The following is a 15,133-nucleotide window of genomic DNA, read 5'->3' as shown; positions in this document are numbered from 1 at the left end:
TCTGAGCCAGTCTCATTTGCACACGTAGCAGACATAAGTTACAAACGATAAATAGCACTGATAGTGAGGTAGTGATCCCTGGTTCACGGACTGTTCAAGCATCTTATGGCAGATGAAAAGAAGCTGTTTTGAATTGTTGAGTGTGGTCTTCAGGCTCATGCACCCCTTGTCCTGTGGCAGTAACAGGAGGAGGGCATGTCCTGGATGGTTCAGGTCCCTTATGATGGATACCATTTTCTTGAGGCACTGCCTCTTGAAGATGTCCTTGGTGGTGGGGAGGGTTGTGCCTGTGATGGAGCTGGCTGAGTTTACAACCCTCTGCAACTTCTTTCAATCCTGTGCATTGGAGCCTCCATACCAGGCTGTGATGTAACCAGTCAGAATGTTCTCTATGGTACATCTGTAGAAATTTGCAAGAGTCTGTGGTGTCCTCACCACAGACTCTTGCAAATAAGTGGGAGTCCTCAAACTCACAATGAGAAGTGCCTTCTTTATGATTGCATCAATATGCTGAGCCCAGGAAAGATACTCATTCTGTTATACCCTGTCCAAATTTTACCCACCTCTGTTGTCTCCTCTGGCAGCTCATTCCATATACCTTCTGCAAAACATGCCCCTTTAAATCTTTGCATTCTCAACTTAAACCTGTGCCTTAGAATTGTTGACTCCCCTGCAATGGGAAAATCCACCTTATCTATGCCCCTCTAGGTTTTATAAATGTTTATAAGGTTACCTGCCCCAGTCTTCTTCACTCCAGGAAAAGCAGTCCCAGCCTGTCCAGTCTCTCCTGAATAATTCAAGCCCTCCAGTCCCAGTAACAAACTCAGAATCAGATCTTTTATCACTGACTTAGATTACATAAATGTTGTCTCCTGGCAGTATAGTGTAAAGATATAACATTACAGTAATTTGCAAAATAAATAGTGCAAAAAGAAAGAAAGAAATAGTGTTTGTGGGTTCATAGACCATTCAAAAATCTGATGGTGGAAGGAAAGAAACTGTTCCTAAAACATTGAGTGTGAGTCTTTAGGCTCCTGATCCTCCTCCCTGATGGTAGTAACGAGAAGAGGGCATGTCCGGATCATGAGGGTCCTCAGTGATGGATGCTGCCTCGAGGCGCCGAGTCTTGAAGATGTCCTCGATGGTGGGGGAGGGCTATACCTGTGAATGGAGATATCCGAGTGGACAACCCTCTGCAGCCTCTTGTGATCCTGTGCATTGGGGCTTTCTGAGACGCACTCAGTACAGCTATAGAAATTTGTAAGAGTAAGGTCCTTGTGAATCTCATCTGCCTCATCCTTCCCATGGTGTGGTGACCAGAACTGCACATGCTATTCCAAGTGCAGTCTCATCAACATTTTGTATAAGTTCTGTCTAGACAATCAAAAGCCATGATAAAACCATCATTAGAACTATGGCCAGTCTATTTAGGTCTTAGGCTACAACAGGACATTGACAGGGTGCAGAGCAGGGCTGAGAAATGGCAGATGGAGTTCAATCTGGAAAAATGTGAAGTGATTCACTTTGGATGATCGAATTTGAAGACAGAATATAGGGTTAATGGGAGGATTCTTAACAGTGTTGAGGAACAGAGGATCTTGGGGTACTTGTCTACAGATCCTTCAAAGTTGTTGCACAAGTTGATAGGTTGTTAAGAAGGTGTTGGCCTTCATTAGTCGGATTGAGTTAAGTAACAGTGAGGTAATGTAGCTCTGTAAAAGTCTGATTAGAGCACACTTTGAGTGTTGTGTTCAGTTCTAGTCCCCTGTTATCGGAAGGATGTGGAAGCTTTAGTGAGGGAGCAGAGGGGCCAGGATGTTGACTGGATTGGAGAGTGTGTCTTATGAGGATAGGTTGAGCAAAGGATGATGACAGATGACTTGATAGAATTATATAAGATTCTAAGAGACAAAAATTGAGTGGAAAGCCAGCACCTTTTCCAAAATGGCCAATACAAGAGGACATCATTTAAGGTGATTGGCAGAAAGTCTAGGTTGGTATTAGATGTAATTTTTTTTTTTACACACTGTGAGGGGCGATGGTCGAGCCAGATACATTAGGGGCATTTAAGAGATTCAGGCACATGGATGATAGAAAAATGAAGGCTAAATGGAAGGGAAGGGTCAGATTGATCTTGGAGTAGGTTAAAAGGTCAGCATAACATCATGTGCTGTAGGGCCTGTAATGTGCTCTGTTCTATCTGTCAGCACTGATGGCACTGATCTGGCTGTGGACTCAACTCCACCTACCTGCCTTTGCCCCATAATTTATATCAGTATTGGATGATTGACCATCCCTCACCCTCCACAGACAATGCTTGACCTGCCCAGCTCCTGCATTTTGTGTTTCATTCTGATCAATCTGAAGAAGGTCTCAAATTGGTAAATTGGTTTATTATTGTTGCATGTAGCGAGGTACAGTGGAAAGCATTTGGTTTGCATGCCGTCCATACAGATAATTTCCCCACATCAGAACATTGTAATTCAGAGGCAAAACAACAATAGAATGCAGAATAAAGTGTTACAGACAGAGAAAGTGCAATAAGGTGCAAGGACCATGACAAGGTAGACAGTTAGGTTAAGAGTCAACCGTAACGTAGTAGGGCACCGTTCAAAAGTCAAGTCTGATGACAGTGGGTAGAAACTGTCCTTGAGCATGGTTGTACGTGGTTTCAAGCTTTTGTACCTTCTGCCCGATTTGGGGGAAGGGTAGTGGGGGCGATAAAGAGAGAATGTGGGTGGGTGGAATCTTTGATTATGTTGGTTGCTTTTAGCAGGCAACGGGAAGCGTAGACAGAGTGAATGGGGTGGTAGGCTGGTTTCTGCGGTGTGTCCACGACGCTCTGTGATCTTGGGCAGAAGTCTGTCTAACCCCTTGATTATGTTCCCCTGCAGGTTGCCGAGGGGTTGGCCCTGTTGCTGGAGATCTTGCAGTCTCCTTTGCTCCAGACGCCCTCCAAGGTATGGTACCTGCTGAAGGCCAAGGCCCAACAGCTGACGGCTTCCTATCTCAGCCTGCCTGCTTCTGTCCTCCCTGCCCAGTTGCGTGGAAAGCTCCAGGAACAAGGTAGGTCACTGAAGCATCCTAGCTTGGGCTGGGTGCCCCATTTTCTCACATATCATGAAGGGATATGGATCAGCAAGATTAAGTGTAATTAGCTTAATTAGTTCAATACTAAATTGAATAGAAAAACAAGCTGTGCACCTCTCATTATTTTACAAACCTCTATCAGGTCTCCCTTCAATCTCTGCCGCTCCAGAGAAAACAAGGCAAATTTGTCCAACCTCTCCTTATAGCTCATATCCTCTAATCTAGACAGCCTCCTGGTAAACCTCTTCTGCACCCTCTCCAAAGCCTCTACGCCAGTGTTTCCCAACCTTTTTTTGCCCAACTCCCCCTAAAGCACTTTCATATTTTCCAACGCCCCTCTTAGGCACAATATACTTTCCGGCACCCTTATAGTGTAAAAACATGTGTACCATATGATTCTGCTCCAATTTTTTTATTTGTACCTGTGCGGTGTACAGCAGCTTCGATATCAATGTGACTCTTGAGCTTGATGGTCTTCAGCAAGAGTTGAAATATCTGGTTCATCGTGATAGCTAAAGCCTTGAGTCCCCACACGTAACAATATCCAAGCAGTTTCTGTGTTTTTGTGAGTATGTGGTTCACTGTACTGAAGCCTCTTTCAACAAGGTATCAGGATGGAAATGCAATGAAAGGGACTTTGGCTCTTCTCCAAAGACCAGGTAACTTTGTATGACAGTGTAGTCACATACCACTAAAGCTGACATTTTTGAAAAGCATTTCTGCTTTTTCATTCTGAATTTCAGTAGTTTCTTCTTGCAAGCTCTCTTCCTGTTCTTCCACTTCGCAAAGAAATGGGTTAATCCTTGAATCGATTCTGAAAATACTTCAGTGATTGCAGGTGTAAGCAGTACTTTTGCAAATCACCATCTGTGAAAGAGAGTGCCATACTTTCTATGCAGGGAAACTGTGAGAACACTCATCTCCCAATGTTTTGCTTATATATTTCCAATTTTTTGTAAAAGTGGACTCTGCACTTCTTGTCTGGATTAAATTGAAATTCTCACCCTGTAGTTTCATATATAGAATGTTCATTTTGTCATGCAGACTGGCTAGGTATGCCACATCTTTGCATAGAAGTTAAATCTTATTTTCCAAGCTTTGTCGACTTTGATCTTTTTGACACTGTGGTTGAACTTTTGCTCAAAGAAGCATTTTAAGCAGCAGCCTTTTGACAGCCAGCGCACTTTAGTGTGAAGAAGCAAGCGTTCAAACTCTTGAGTGTTATCTTGGCAAAACTGGCAAAATATTCTGCTATTGAATGGATGAGCTTTAATTTTGTTGATAGCAGATATTACACGAGTTGTGCTTGAAAAAAGTTACTGGCTGAGGTTTTTGGCTGCGAGATGTTAACAATGAATTACACAATGGATTGCAAACAGACTTGGAATTTCTTTTTTTCATAAATGTCACTAACCAGCATGGCGACTTGTCATATATGGTGTTCCATCTGTTGCACAAGAAATCATGCTCCTAATCAGAGTACTTTTATCCTCAATATACATTTTGAGCTCATCGCAGATTGATTCTCGGTTGATATTTGTTTTCAACTTTTTACAAAAGAGAATTTCTTCATAAGCTTTTCCGTTTTTGATAAACTGTACATATGCCATTAGCAATACCTCATTGTCTCACACAGTTGAATCATCCAATTGTATCCCAAATTCTGCTTTTTGTAGCTCTGCATAGTTGATACTCGATGACTTCACTCATTTTGTCAATACAACAAGCTACAGAGTTATTACTCAGAGGAATTGATCTTAAAATACTGGTATCCATTTTGAGAACAGTGATGAGCTCTTCTGATACAGCAGGCATTATTAATCTTTCACTAATTGTATGAGATTTTCCACACTTTGCTGCTTATAACATTTCCAAAATGATAGCAATGAGACCACTATCAAGGTCGTTTTTTGCTTGGCAAATGACTCGAATTTGGGATACTTTTTAAATACTTCTTTCACCTTCTGGAACTGAGTAATACCATAAGTTGCCTTTTCAGGAAGTCTTTTATGGAAGTGTTCCTGCAATCTTGATGGTTTCATGGCTTCATTACAAATAAGACACATGGGGTGTCACGATCTGATGGGAACATAATAAAACCATACCCCTGGTATATAACATTGCATTGATGCCCTTCCTGTAGTTCTGTTTCTTAGCAGGATTAGAATTCAAGGCTTCACTGCCTCCAGACTCAGGGATTGCGCCATACATATTTATCCATCGTTAGTGGACCTCAATTAAAATTTAAAAATTAACATAAACAAGTCTTATGCCTCAAGTTAGGGTGCTGCTTACAGTCACCTCCCCCCCGCCGACGACTTCTATTTATTTTAATGCCCCCTTAGGACACGTAACCATCCCCATTGGGAATCACTGCCCTACACCCTTCCTGTAATGGGGCAACCAGAAATGAATGCAGTACTCCAGATGCAGCCTGACCAGTTTTATTAATCTGTGGCATAACTTCGCGACTCTTGAACTTAGTACCTTAACTGATAAAGGCAAGCATGTCATATTTTTACCACCTTTTTGACCTTTGCGACCATTTGTAGGGAGCTGTGGACTAGGACCCCAAGATCCCTCCATATTAATATTGTTCCTGCTATTAACTGTATTATCCCTTTATATTTGACCTCCCAAAGTGTAACACCTCATGTTCAGTCACCCCCCCCCCCCCGCCCCCCGAATCTCCAATGTTCTACAGAATAAGGACTCAGCCTGCTCAGCATCCTCCCAAAAACTCAGGTCCTCAAGTTTTCGTAAATCTTTTTACCAATTCTCCTGGAGAGTAAAATAGCAAGACAGTGTTCATGGACTATTTAGAAATCTGATGGTGGAGAGCGAGCATCTGTTCCTAAATTGTTGTGTGGGTCTTTAGGTTCCTATACCTCCTCCCCAATGGTAGTAACGAGAAGAGGGCATGTCCTGGATGGTGAGGTCCTTAGCGACAGATGCCATCTTCTTGAGGCATCGCCTTTGATGGTGAGGAGTGTTGTGGCTGTGATGGAATCCCTCTGCAGCCCCACATGAATACAAGGGAATGGAGGGCTATATATGATACACAGGAGGAGGTCAATCAAATTTGCATTGAGACTGGCACATCATGGGCCTAATGGCCTGTCTAATGCTGTTCTCTTCTATTTTATGTTTCTCCCTCTCCCCCACTCCCCACTGCCCCTTCCTCCCTCTCTCTCCTTTCCCCAACTTTAGGTTGGAGTTCAGCAGAAGCTGCCCTGACAGACTCCCACAAGATGCTGTGTGGGATTGTGATGCTTCTCTGCCCTGGCGTGCTGACATTTGGGAACACCCACCCTGAACTGACTTCCCCTCCGAACTCAGGTAACTTCCATTTCCCCAATTTCTGGATCTCGGTTTCTAGACCCACAGATCCTGCAGATTTGCCATTGGTAAGGTGGTTAAGAAGGCATATGGTGTGTAGCCCTTCATTAGTTGGGGGGGTTAAGAGGCATGAAGTAACATTGCAGCTTTTGTTGAGATATGTTGAAGTTGTATAAGACGTTGGTGGCGCCTAATTTGGAGTATTGTGTACAGTTCTGGTCACCTACCTACAGGAAAGGTATCAATAAGATTGAAAGATTGCAGAGAAAATTTACAAGGATGCTGCCAGGACTTGAGGACAGAGTTACAGGGAAAGGTTGAATAGGTTAGGACTTTATTCCCTGGAGTGTATGAGAATGAGTGGAGATTTGATTTTATCATTTACAAGTACAGCATGGTGACAGGTCTTTCTGGCCCAACTAGCCTGCAGCAATCAATAACAGCCATGTGACTTACTAATTCGTACATCTTTGGATCTTGGGAGGAAAAGAGAGCACCTGGATGAAGCCCACGCAGTCATGGGATGAATGTACAAGCCACTGACAGATAGTGGCGGGAATTGAACCCAAGTTGCTGACACTCTAACAGTGCTATGCTAATCACAGTTCTTATAGAGGTATACAAAATTATGAGGAGTATACATAGGGTGAATAAATGTAGGTTTCTCCCCCTTCCCCTCGGGGTAGGTGAGGCTAGAGCTAGAAGTTGTAGGTTAAGGGTGAAAGGTGAAATATTTTAAGGGAAATCTTGGGGAGAATTTCACTCAGAGTGGTGCAAATGTGGAGTAATCTGCCAGCAGAGGTAGTGGATGTGGATTAAATTGTAATATTAAAGAGAAGTTTGGATAAGTACATTGATGAGAGGGGTATGGGGGATATGATTTGGGTGCAGGTAGATGGGACTAGCAGAAGATCAGGGGACTAGATGGCCTAAAGGGCCTGTTTCTGTGCTGTAATGTTCTATGACTCTAAAACTCTAGTTAGACTACATTTGGCGTATTCTGTTCAGTTCTGGTTGCCTCATTATAGGAAGGAAAGATGTGGAAGCTTTAGAGAGGGTGCAGAGGAGATTTACCAGGATGCTGCCAGGATTAGAGAGTATGTCTTATGAGGAAAGGTTGAGTGAGCTCGGGCTTTTCTCTCTGGAGTGAAAGAGGGTGGGAAGTAATTTGAAAACGATATACAAGGTGACGAGATCGAGTAGATGGCCAGAGACTTTTTTTCCAGTGTGGTAATGACCAATACCAGAGGACATCTGTTTAATGTGTTTGGAGGGAAGTTTAGGGGGGGGATGCTAGAGTTATGTATTTTTACACAGGTGTTTTGGTTTATTATTATCACATGTACTGAGATACAGTGAAAAGCTTGTCTTGCATACTGTTCATTCAGATCAAATCATTACACAGTGCATTGAGGTAGAACAAAGTAAAACAATATCAGAATACAGAATAAAGTATAACAGCTACAGAGAAAGTGCAGAGCAGACAGACAATAAGGTGCAAGATAATAATAAGGTAGATTGTGAGGTCAAGAGTCCATTTTATCGTACAAGAGGTCTATTCAAGAGTCTGATTACAGTGGGAGAAAAGCTGTCCTTGATCCTGATAGTGTGTGCTTTCAGGCTTTTGTGCCTGGAATGGACTGCCAGGCATAGTTTTAGAGGACATTTAAGAGACTAATATAGGCAAACGGTTGCAAGAAAAACAGAGGGTTATGGGTAAAACACACCAAATGCTTGGAGGAACAGCAGATCAGGCAGCATCAATGGAAATGAATAAATAGTTGACGTTTCAAGCTGAGACTCTTCATCAGATTATGGGCCGTATAGGAAGGAAGGGTTAGATTGTTCTTGGGGTAAGTTAAAAGGTCAGCATAACATCATGGGCCGAAGGACCTCTTCTTTGCTATACTGTTGAAGGGACATTAGCTGAGCCAGAATGGAAGCAGAATCTCAATCCGAAACAACTGTGCTCCATTTCTCTCTACAGATGCTGTCTGATTCACTGAATTCCTCCAGCTGTTTGTGTTTTCACATTTAATTGTCTTTGTAGTTTTGTTGCTGCTTTATAAAACTCTGGTTAGGCCATATCTGGAGTATTGTGTACAGTTCTGGTTGCCCCATTACAGGAAGGGTGTGGGGGCTTTGGAGAGGGAGCAGAAGAGGTTCACCAGGATTAGAGAGCACGAGCTATAACAAGAGGTTGGACAGTCTTTTGTTGTTTTCTCTGGGGTGGCAGAGGCTGAGGGGAGACCTGATGGGGTTTATAAGATTGAGATGCATAGAGTAGACAGGAAGTAACTTTTTCCCTGGGTTGAAATGCCTAATACTAGAGGGTATGCATTTAAGGTGAGAGGGAGTAAGTTTAAAGGAGAAATTGTTTTTTTTTTACAGAGAGCAGTTTAAGTCAAGCATTTAATTACTAGTTTAATTAGTTCAGCACACGATCATGAGCCAAAGGGCCTGTCCCTGTTCTGGACTGTTCTGTGTTCTATGAAATTTTGGTGAGTTGCCTCAGTGTATCTGGTAGATGGTATATCCTGTGTATGAACGTAGAAAATTACAGCATGGTACAGGCCTTTCAGCCCACAATGTTGTGTTGTTCTTTTAAGCTACTTCAAGATCAATCGAACCATTCCCTCCCACAGTGCCATAGCCTTCCATTTTTCTTACACCTGTGCTTATCTAAGAGTCTCTTATATGGCCCCAATGTATCTACCTCTACCACCACCCCTGGCAGTGCATTCCATGCATCCGCCATGTCAAAAAACAATTTTGTGTCTTCTCTTTCTCCCCCCTACCCCTGTAAACTTTCCTCCACTCACTTTAAATGGGTGTCCTGTGGTATTGGCCATTGCTGCCCTGGGAAAAAGATACTACCTGTCCACTCTGTCTATGTCTCTTATAACTTTTTTCACTTCTATCAAGTTGCCTCTCATTCTATTGTCAAGATGAAGCCACACTCAGGTTGGAGGAACAACACCTTATATTCCGTCTCGGTAGCCTCCAACCTGATGGCATGAACATTGATTTCTCTAACTTATGTTAATGCCCCTCCTCCCCTTCTTACCCCATTCCTTATTTATTTATCTCCCCCCCCTTTTTTTCTCTCTCTGCCCCTCTCACAATCACTCTCTGCCTGCTCTCCATCTCCCTCTGGTGCTCCCCCCCTTTCTTTCTCCCTAGGCCTCCCGTCCCATGATCCTTTCCCTTCTCCAGCTGTGTATCCCTTTTGCCAATCTGCTTTCGGGCTCTTGGCTTCATCCTTCCCCCTCCTGCCTTTTCCTATCATTTCGGAGTTCCCCCTCCCCCTCCCACTTTCAAATTTCTTACTATCTTTTCTTTCAGTTAGTTCTGACGAAGGGTCTCAGCCCGAAACGTCAACTGTACTTCTTCCTATAGATGCTGCCACACCAGCATTTTGTGTGTGTTGCCTGATTTTCCAGCATCTGCAGATTTCCTCGTGTTTGCCCCTCATTCTCGTTCACTAGAAAGAGAAAAGCCCTAGCTGGCTCAACCTTTCCTTATAAGACATGCTCTCTAATCCAGACAACATGCTGGTAAATCTCCTCTTCACCCTCTCTAAAGCTTCCATATCTTTCCTATAATGAGATGACCACAACAGAACACAATACTCCAAGTGTGGTCCAATCAGAGTGTTATAGAGCTGCAACATTACCTCACGGCTCTTGAACTCAATCCCCTGACTAATGAAGACCAACCTACCATAAACCTTCATAACAACTCTATCAACTTGAGCGGCAACTATGTGACTTTTGAGCCTGCTACAAGTGGTGGGAAAAAGAAGTAGGAAGATTGGGATATCAAAACTTTGTCTTTTAATGTACAAGAGGACTGTTCCAGAAGTCTTAATACATTCCTCATATGGCCCAGTAGGATTGGTATAGTTGAGCAGAAAGGTCAGCATGGACTGGGAGAAAAATGGAAATACAAAATATACCCTTGGTGCAAAAAAAGCAGGAGTGGTCACGGTGTTGCTGTACTGAGGTGGTGATTAGGGTTGTGCCGGTTGGTTCAGGAACCGAATGTTTGAAGGGAAGTAGCTGTTCCTGAACCTGGTGGTGTGGGACTTCAGGCTTCTGTACCTCCTGCCTGATGGGAGCTGTGAGAAGATGGAATGGCCCGGATGGGGGGGATCTCTGATGATGGAAGCTGCCTTCTTGAGGCAGCACCTCCTGTAGACACTACCGATGGCGGGGAGGGATGTGCCACAACACTCTGCAGCTTCTTAGATTACTGCGCATTCGGATTAATGTAGCAAACTATGGTGAAATCATTCAGGACTATTTCTATACCTCCCCCCACCCCCTGCTCCCTGCCTCAACCCTCCCCCCTCCTCCTACCTCCCCGGATTGCAGGGGACAATCTCTACCAGAAGTGGCTTGTGCTGTGCGCTCTGCTCACCTGCTCCCGCCGGTTGGTGCGGCTTCTGACAGGAATCGGGAACACGCAGGAGGCGAAGATGTTCTGCCTGGAGGCCCTGAGACTGACCACCAAATTGCAGTGTGTCCGACCGTAAGCTGAGGGGACCCTTCTCCGTCTGTACCCCGCCCTCACTCTCTCCCCTCGCCCTATCTCTGCTTCATAAGAACTAGGAGCAGGGTGTGTAATCTCATCCATAATGTTATAGAGGACTGAAATAGAGCCCATATCCCTTTAAATTTTTTTTACATCTACCTGTCCTTTTTAAATGTTCTTAATGTATCTGCCTCAACTATTCTACTGACAGCTTGTTGCATTTATGGGCGTCTGGGTTGAAAAGTTGCCCCTCAGGTCCCCTTTAAATCTTTTCCCTCTTACCTTGAACCTGTGCCCTCTAGTTCTTGATTCCCCAACCCAGGGAAAATGACTGACCACCCAACTTGCCTACGCTCATGATTTTATATTCCATAAGGTCACTGCTCAGTCTCGTATGCTTCAGGGGCAAACAGCTGGCTGGTTCACTGTCTCTGATCCTCAGGACTCTAGGGGAAATGAGTACACATTCACCACTCCTGTGCCCTTCAACTTTTTATAGATACGGTTCTCATTTGCACCAGGGGAAAAAGACTACACATTGACCCTGCTTGTAAGACCATAAGACATTGGAGCAGACTTAAGCCATTCAGCCTATCATGTCTGTTCCGCCATTCAATTATGACTGGTTTACTATCACTCAAAGCCCCATTCTTCTGCCTTCTCCCCGTAACGTTTGATCTTTGATGCCCTTTCTAATCAAGACCTATCAACCTGTTTCCCAATCATCCTCTCCATGTTCATTCTGTCTCTGTCTCAGGATTTTTGTGAACATCAATGGAACAAACACTGTGCACTCACCCTATCTACATCTCTCAGGATCTTGTGCACCTCTAACATCACCCCTCAGTCTCTGACACTCATGGGATAAAGGCCATGACTGTCCACCTTCTCTTTTCCTTTGCTCTTGGTGGGGTAAAGGGCTCCAACGCTCACCCCCCCCCCACCCTATCATTCTATTCACTCTCTGCCTCGTCCTTCCTGGCAGGTGTGCACAGATGTTAGTGGCCAGCGCAGAGCTGGAGTTGCAGAGGGGCGAGCATGCGGCCTGTGGGCTGGAACTGGAGCGGGTGCTGGAGCTGCTGGAGTCCAAGACAGGTCCGTCCCTGGGAAGGAGTGGGGTAGGTGAGAGGACAGTGGGGTGTGTAGGGAGAGAAGAGGGGCCAAGTGGGCATGAGGAGAGGATGGGGTGTATGGTGGAGATGAAGAGTGGAGGGAGGCGAGTGGAGAGGAAGATAGGGGAGTGGGGATAGAGATGGGAAGAGTGGTGATAGGGGTGTGGAGGGAAGGGGATGTGTGTGGGGAAGGGGGATGTGTGTGGGGAATGAGGATGGTGGAGAAGATGAGTGGGCACGGGTAGATTACAAGGGAGGTGGAGGGGAGAGAGTGGGGACAGAAGGGGAAGGGTGGTGTTCAAGGGTCAGAGTGTTGCCCGACCTCCATCCCCAACCCACCACTGACACCACTTTCCCCTCTACCCTACAGAATTTGGTGCTGGTACCTCAACCGACGGCAAGGACAGGAAGAGAAGGATTTGTCCCTCAAAGGGCCAAGTGGCGGAAGTGGAGGGGGAGGGGAATGAGAGAGGAGAGGAGGGAGAAGCGGCCTCTTCCTTCCTACGGGTCTGCCACTTTTCACCTGCACCTTGCCCTTACCCCTGGGGGCAGTCTGCCTCGCCTGAGCTCCAGCCCCGGTCCCTGACCCTGCCCCAGGCCCTGGCACACCCCCCCACCTGCTCCTGTGCCCACTGCACTGACCCTACCATCTCCTCAACCTGCCTGCGCTGGGCACTTGTCCAGGCCGGCCTGGGACAGCATAAGGAGAGCCAGGCCCTGTTGCAGGCTGTGCTGGAGAGGGCCAGACCGAGGGCTGCTCGCCTACATGATAGCCTGGTCCAAGCACTGCAGGCCTCGTGCTTTGTAGGCCGAGGAATGGGTGCCCCAGGACTGGGATACCGAAGAATGGAGGCCCTAGGAGGCCAAGTGGTCGTTCAGGGCTCCAAAAGCCATAAGGTGGAGGCTTTGGGCCATGTAGATCAAGTGATGGGCCCAGCTGGTGGGGAAGACCCTGCAACTGCCTCCGCAGTGCTGGGGCCTTGTGAGGCGGCTCGGTCCTACTCACAGCTGGCCTGGTTGAGCCTAGGCTGCGAGTGGTCGGTCAAGGTCCAGAAGCGACCTCTGGGGGACCTGGAGTGTTCATGGCCAGGCAAAAGGCGCCCCTCGGAGCTGGAACTGACCCAGGCCTGGGCCTCCCTGCTGCTGGTGCAGGCCCTGGGTTTGCTGGGTCCCCTGTCCCAAAGGCAGGGATGCAGCCCAGTGGGGCTCTTTTCTCCATCCTGGGGCTGGGCACAAGCACAGAGGCAGGGACGGGACCCTCTTCCCTCCCAGGCGAAGGCAGGGCCAGGCTTGAAGCCCCGACGAGAGCAACCTTCTCGTTTCCGGGTGCTGGAGGACAGGACAGACGTGGTTTGTGACCGGCCCAGAGCCGGGGCACGGACCCGGCTGAGGAAAAAGTTTGATGACAGTGAGGTGGAGTGGGACGGAGACCCAACTGCAGCTCCTGCAGCAGAGGCCTCCCCCTCCACCACCAGCACATCCTCCTCCTCCTCAGCCAAAACTCAAGGCGGAGCTCCTCGGAAACGCCAGTCCAAGGCTTGCAGGCCCCAGCAGAGGGCAGGAAGAGGAAGGCATGAGGCTAAGAGAGGGACACAGGCCAAGACAGGTGAGCCTAGGGGATGTGGGGGCGAGGGGAAATCAATGGGGATGGAAGGGTGAGGGGTGGGAGCTGTGCTGGGCCTCAGAGGAATTTGACTCCTGGGGGGAGTTTCCTAATTGTCGGGGGAGGGGGGCCTCCTTGCAATTGCCTATTGTGACCACACTCTTGCCGAGTGACTGAGTTGACTACACAGGTCCCTGAGGAGGGAGAAGGGGAAGGACCACACATCTCCCGCCCCACCATCTGACTCCCTTTCTCCCTTGCACTGCTCCCCCATCCTAGGCTCCAGCAGACAGCCAGTAAAGGAGGTGCCTGAGTCCGAGGTGCTGAGGCGGTGTGAGTCGGCTCCTCAGAAAGGGCTGAACACACTCACACTGGACAGGAGGGGGAATCAAACTCCCAGTGGTGCCCAGCACCCTCCATCCACACTGGGATTCTCTGCAGGTAGGGAGGGACTGAGGGATGCAGGGGGGAGTCAGGTGGAATTTTATTTCTCACTCTCCCCTCCTCCCTCCCCTCATTTCTCTTTCTTCTCCCCTCTCCCCCCAGATGTGACTGCGCTGGACTCTGTGTACTCCTGCCTGACAGAGGCCGTGGCCTCCATTAGCCACTGTCCACCCAGTGGACTGTACGCCAGAGCATGCCGGCTGCTTGCTCTGTGTGTGGGCTCTCGGGACCCCCACACCACCGCCTTCCTCCTCAGCGAGTCTCTGGCCATCACAGCTCGTCACCAGATGATGCAGAACCTCCACCGTAAGGCCCTGTGAGTGGGGGGGGAGAGGGAGGAGTGACACTTTGAGCTGTGACTGCATCCACATGCCTCCGCTCTGTCTCATCCTATAATCTCGCTCCACCCACAGGAAGAACAGGAAGGCGCAAGGTGCGGATGTGGCCACCCAACTGCAGAAGCTGAGCCTGAGTAACAACAGGAATCCTGGTCCTAATCCCCACTCTCTCTACCTCTCTGAGCTACGCTCAGCGTTTCAGTTCTGGGGGGCCGAGCCCAGTGCTTGGGCCCAGGATGGAGCCGCCGCCTTCCGGGAGCAGCTAAGACACATTCCTGCGGGTAGGGCAGTCGATCTGGCTCTCTGCCTCTCCATCTCTACGTGCCTCCCTCCCCCTCTGTTGCCCGCCACATCCCTCTGCCTCCCCCCCACCTTCCCTTCTAAAGTCACACTGATCCTTTCAGTCCACTCTTGTGCCCCTCCCCATTGACTTTGCCTGGTTGGAGGGAGAGGTGAGACCCTCCCCCTCCAACTCCCACCATTCCCTGTGATTTTACCCCTGTCACCTTTCTCTGCTCCCCCATCAATCCCCCCCCCCACTTTACCCCTCCTGTTGTCTGCCAGATCCAGATGTCGTCTACCTCTTGAACCCACTGGTGGGTGGGTGGGTGGATGGAGGGGTGAGACCCTAATTTTCAGTCCCCCGTGCTAACCCTCCTGTTCTCTGTACC

At 47.5% G+C, this 15,133-nt stretch overlaps 1 protein-coding gene across 1 annotated transcript in view; it reads left to right on the top strand.

Annotated features, from left to right (window-relative positions):
• The window catches only part of espl1 (extra spindle pole bodies like 1, separase), a 50,105-nt gene that overhangs the window by 19,676 nt on the left and 15,296 nt on the right, over positions 1–15,133 (top strand). The window contains exons 13-20 of the mRNA XM_073071206.1: positions 2,895–3,066; positions 6,301–6,429; positions 10,806–10,962; positions 11,951–12,060; positions 12,448–13,683; positions 13,960–14,121; positions 14,227–14,440; positions 14,538–14,743. Of these exons, the coding sequence (XP_072927307.1) occupies positions 2,895–3,066; positions 6,301–6,429; positions 10,806–10,962; positions 11,951–12,060; positions 12,448–13,683; positions 13,960–14,121; positions 14,227–14,440; positions 14,538–14,743 (2,386 nt within the window). The remainder of the gene's footprint in view (positions 1–2,894; positions 3,067–6,300; positions 6,430–10,805; positions 10,963–11,950; positions 12,061–12,447; positions 13,684–13,959; positions 14,122–14,226; positions 14,441–14,537; positions 14,744–15,133) is intronic.

Source organism: Hemitrygon akajei, chromosome 18 (assembly GCF_048418815.1).
Source record: "Hemitrygon akajei chromosome 18, sHemAka1.3, whole genome shotgun sequence".
Taxonomy (NCBI): domain Eukaryota; kingdom Metazoa; phylum Chordata; class Chondrichthyes; order Myliobatiformes; family Dasyatidae; genus Hemitrygon; species Hemitrygon akajei.
The sequence above is the reverse complement of the archived record's forward strand: the minus strand, read 5'-3'. Positions and strand labels throughout refer to the sequence as shown.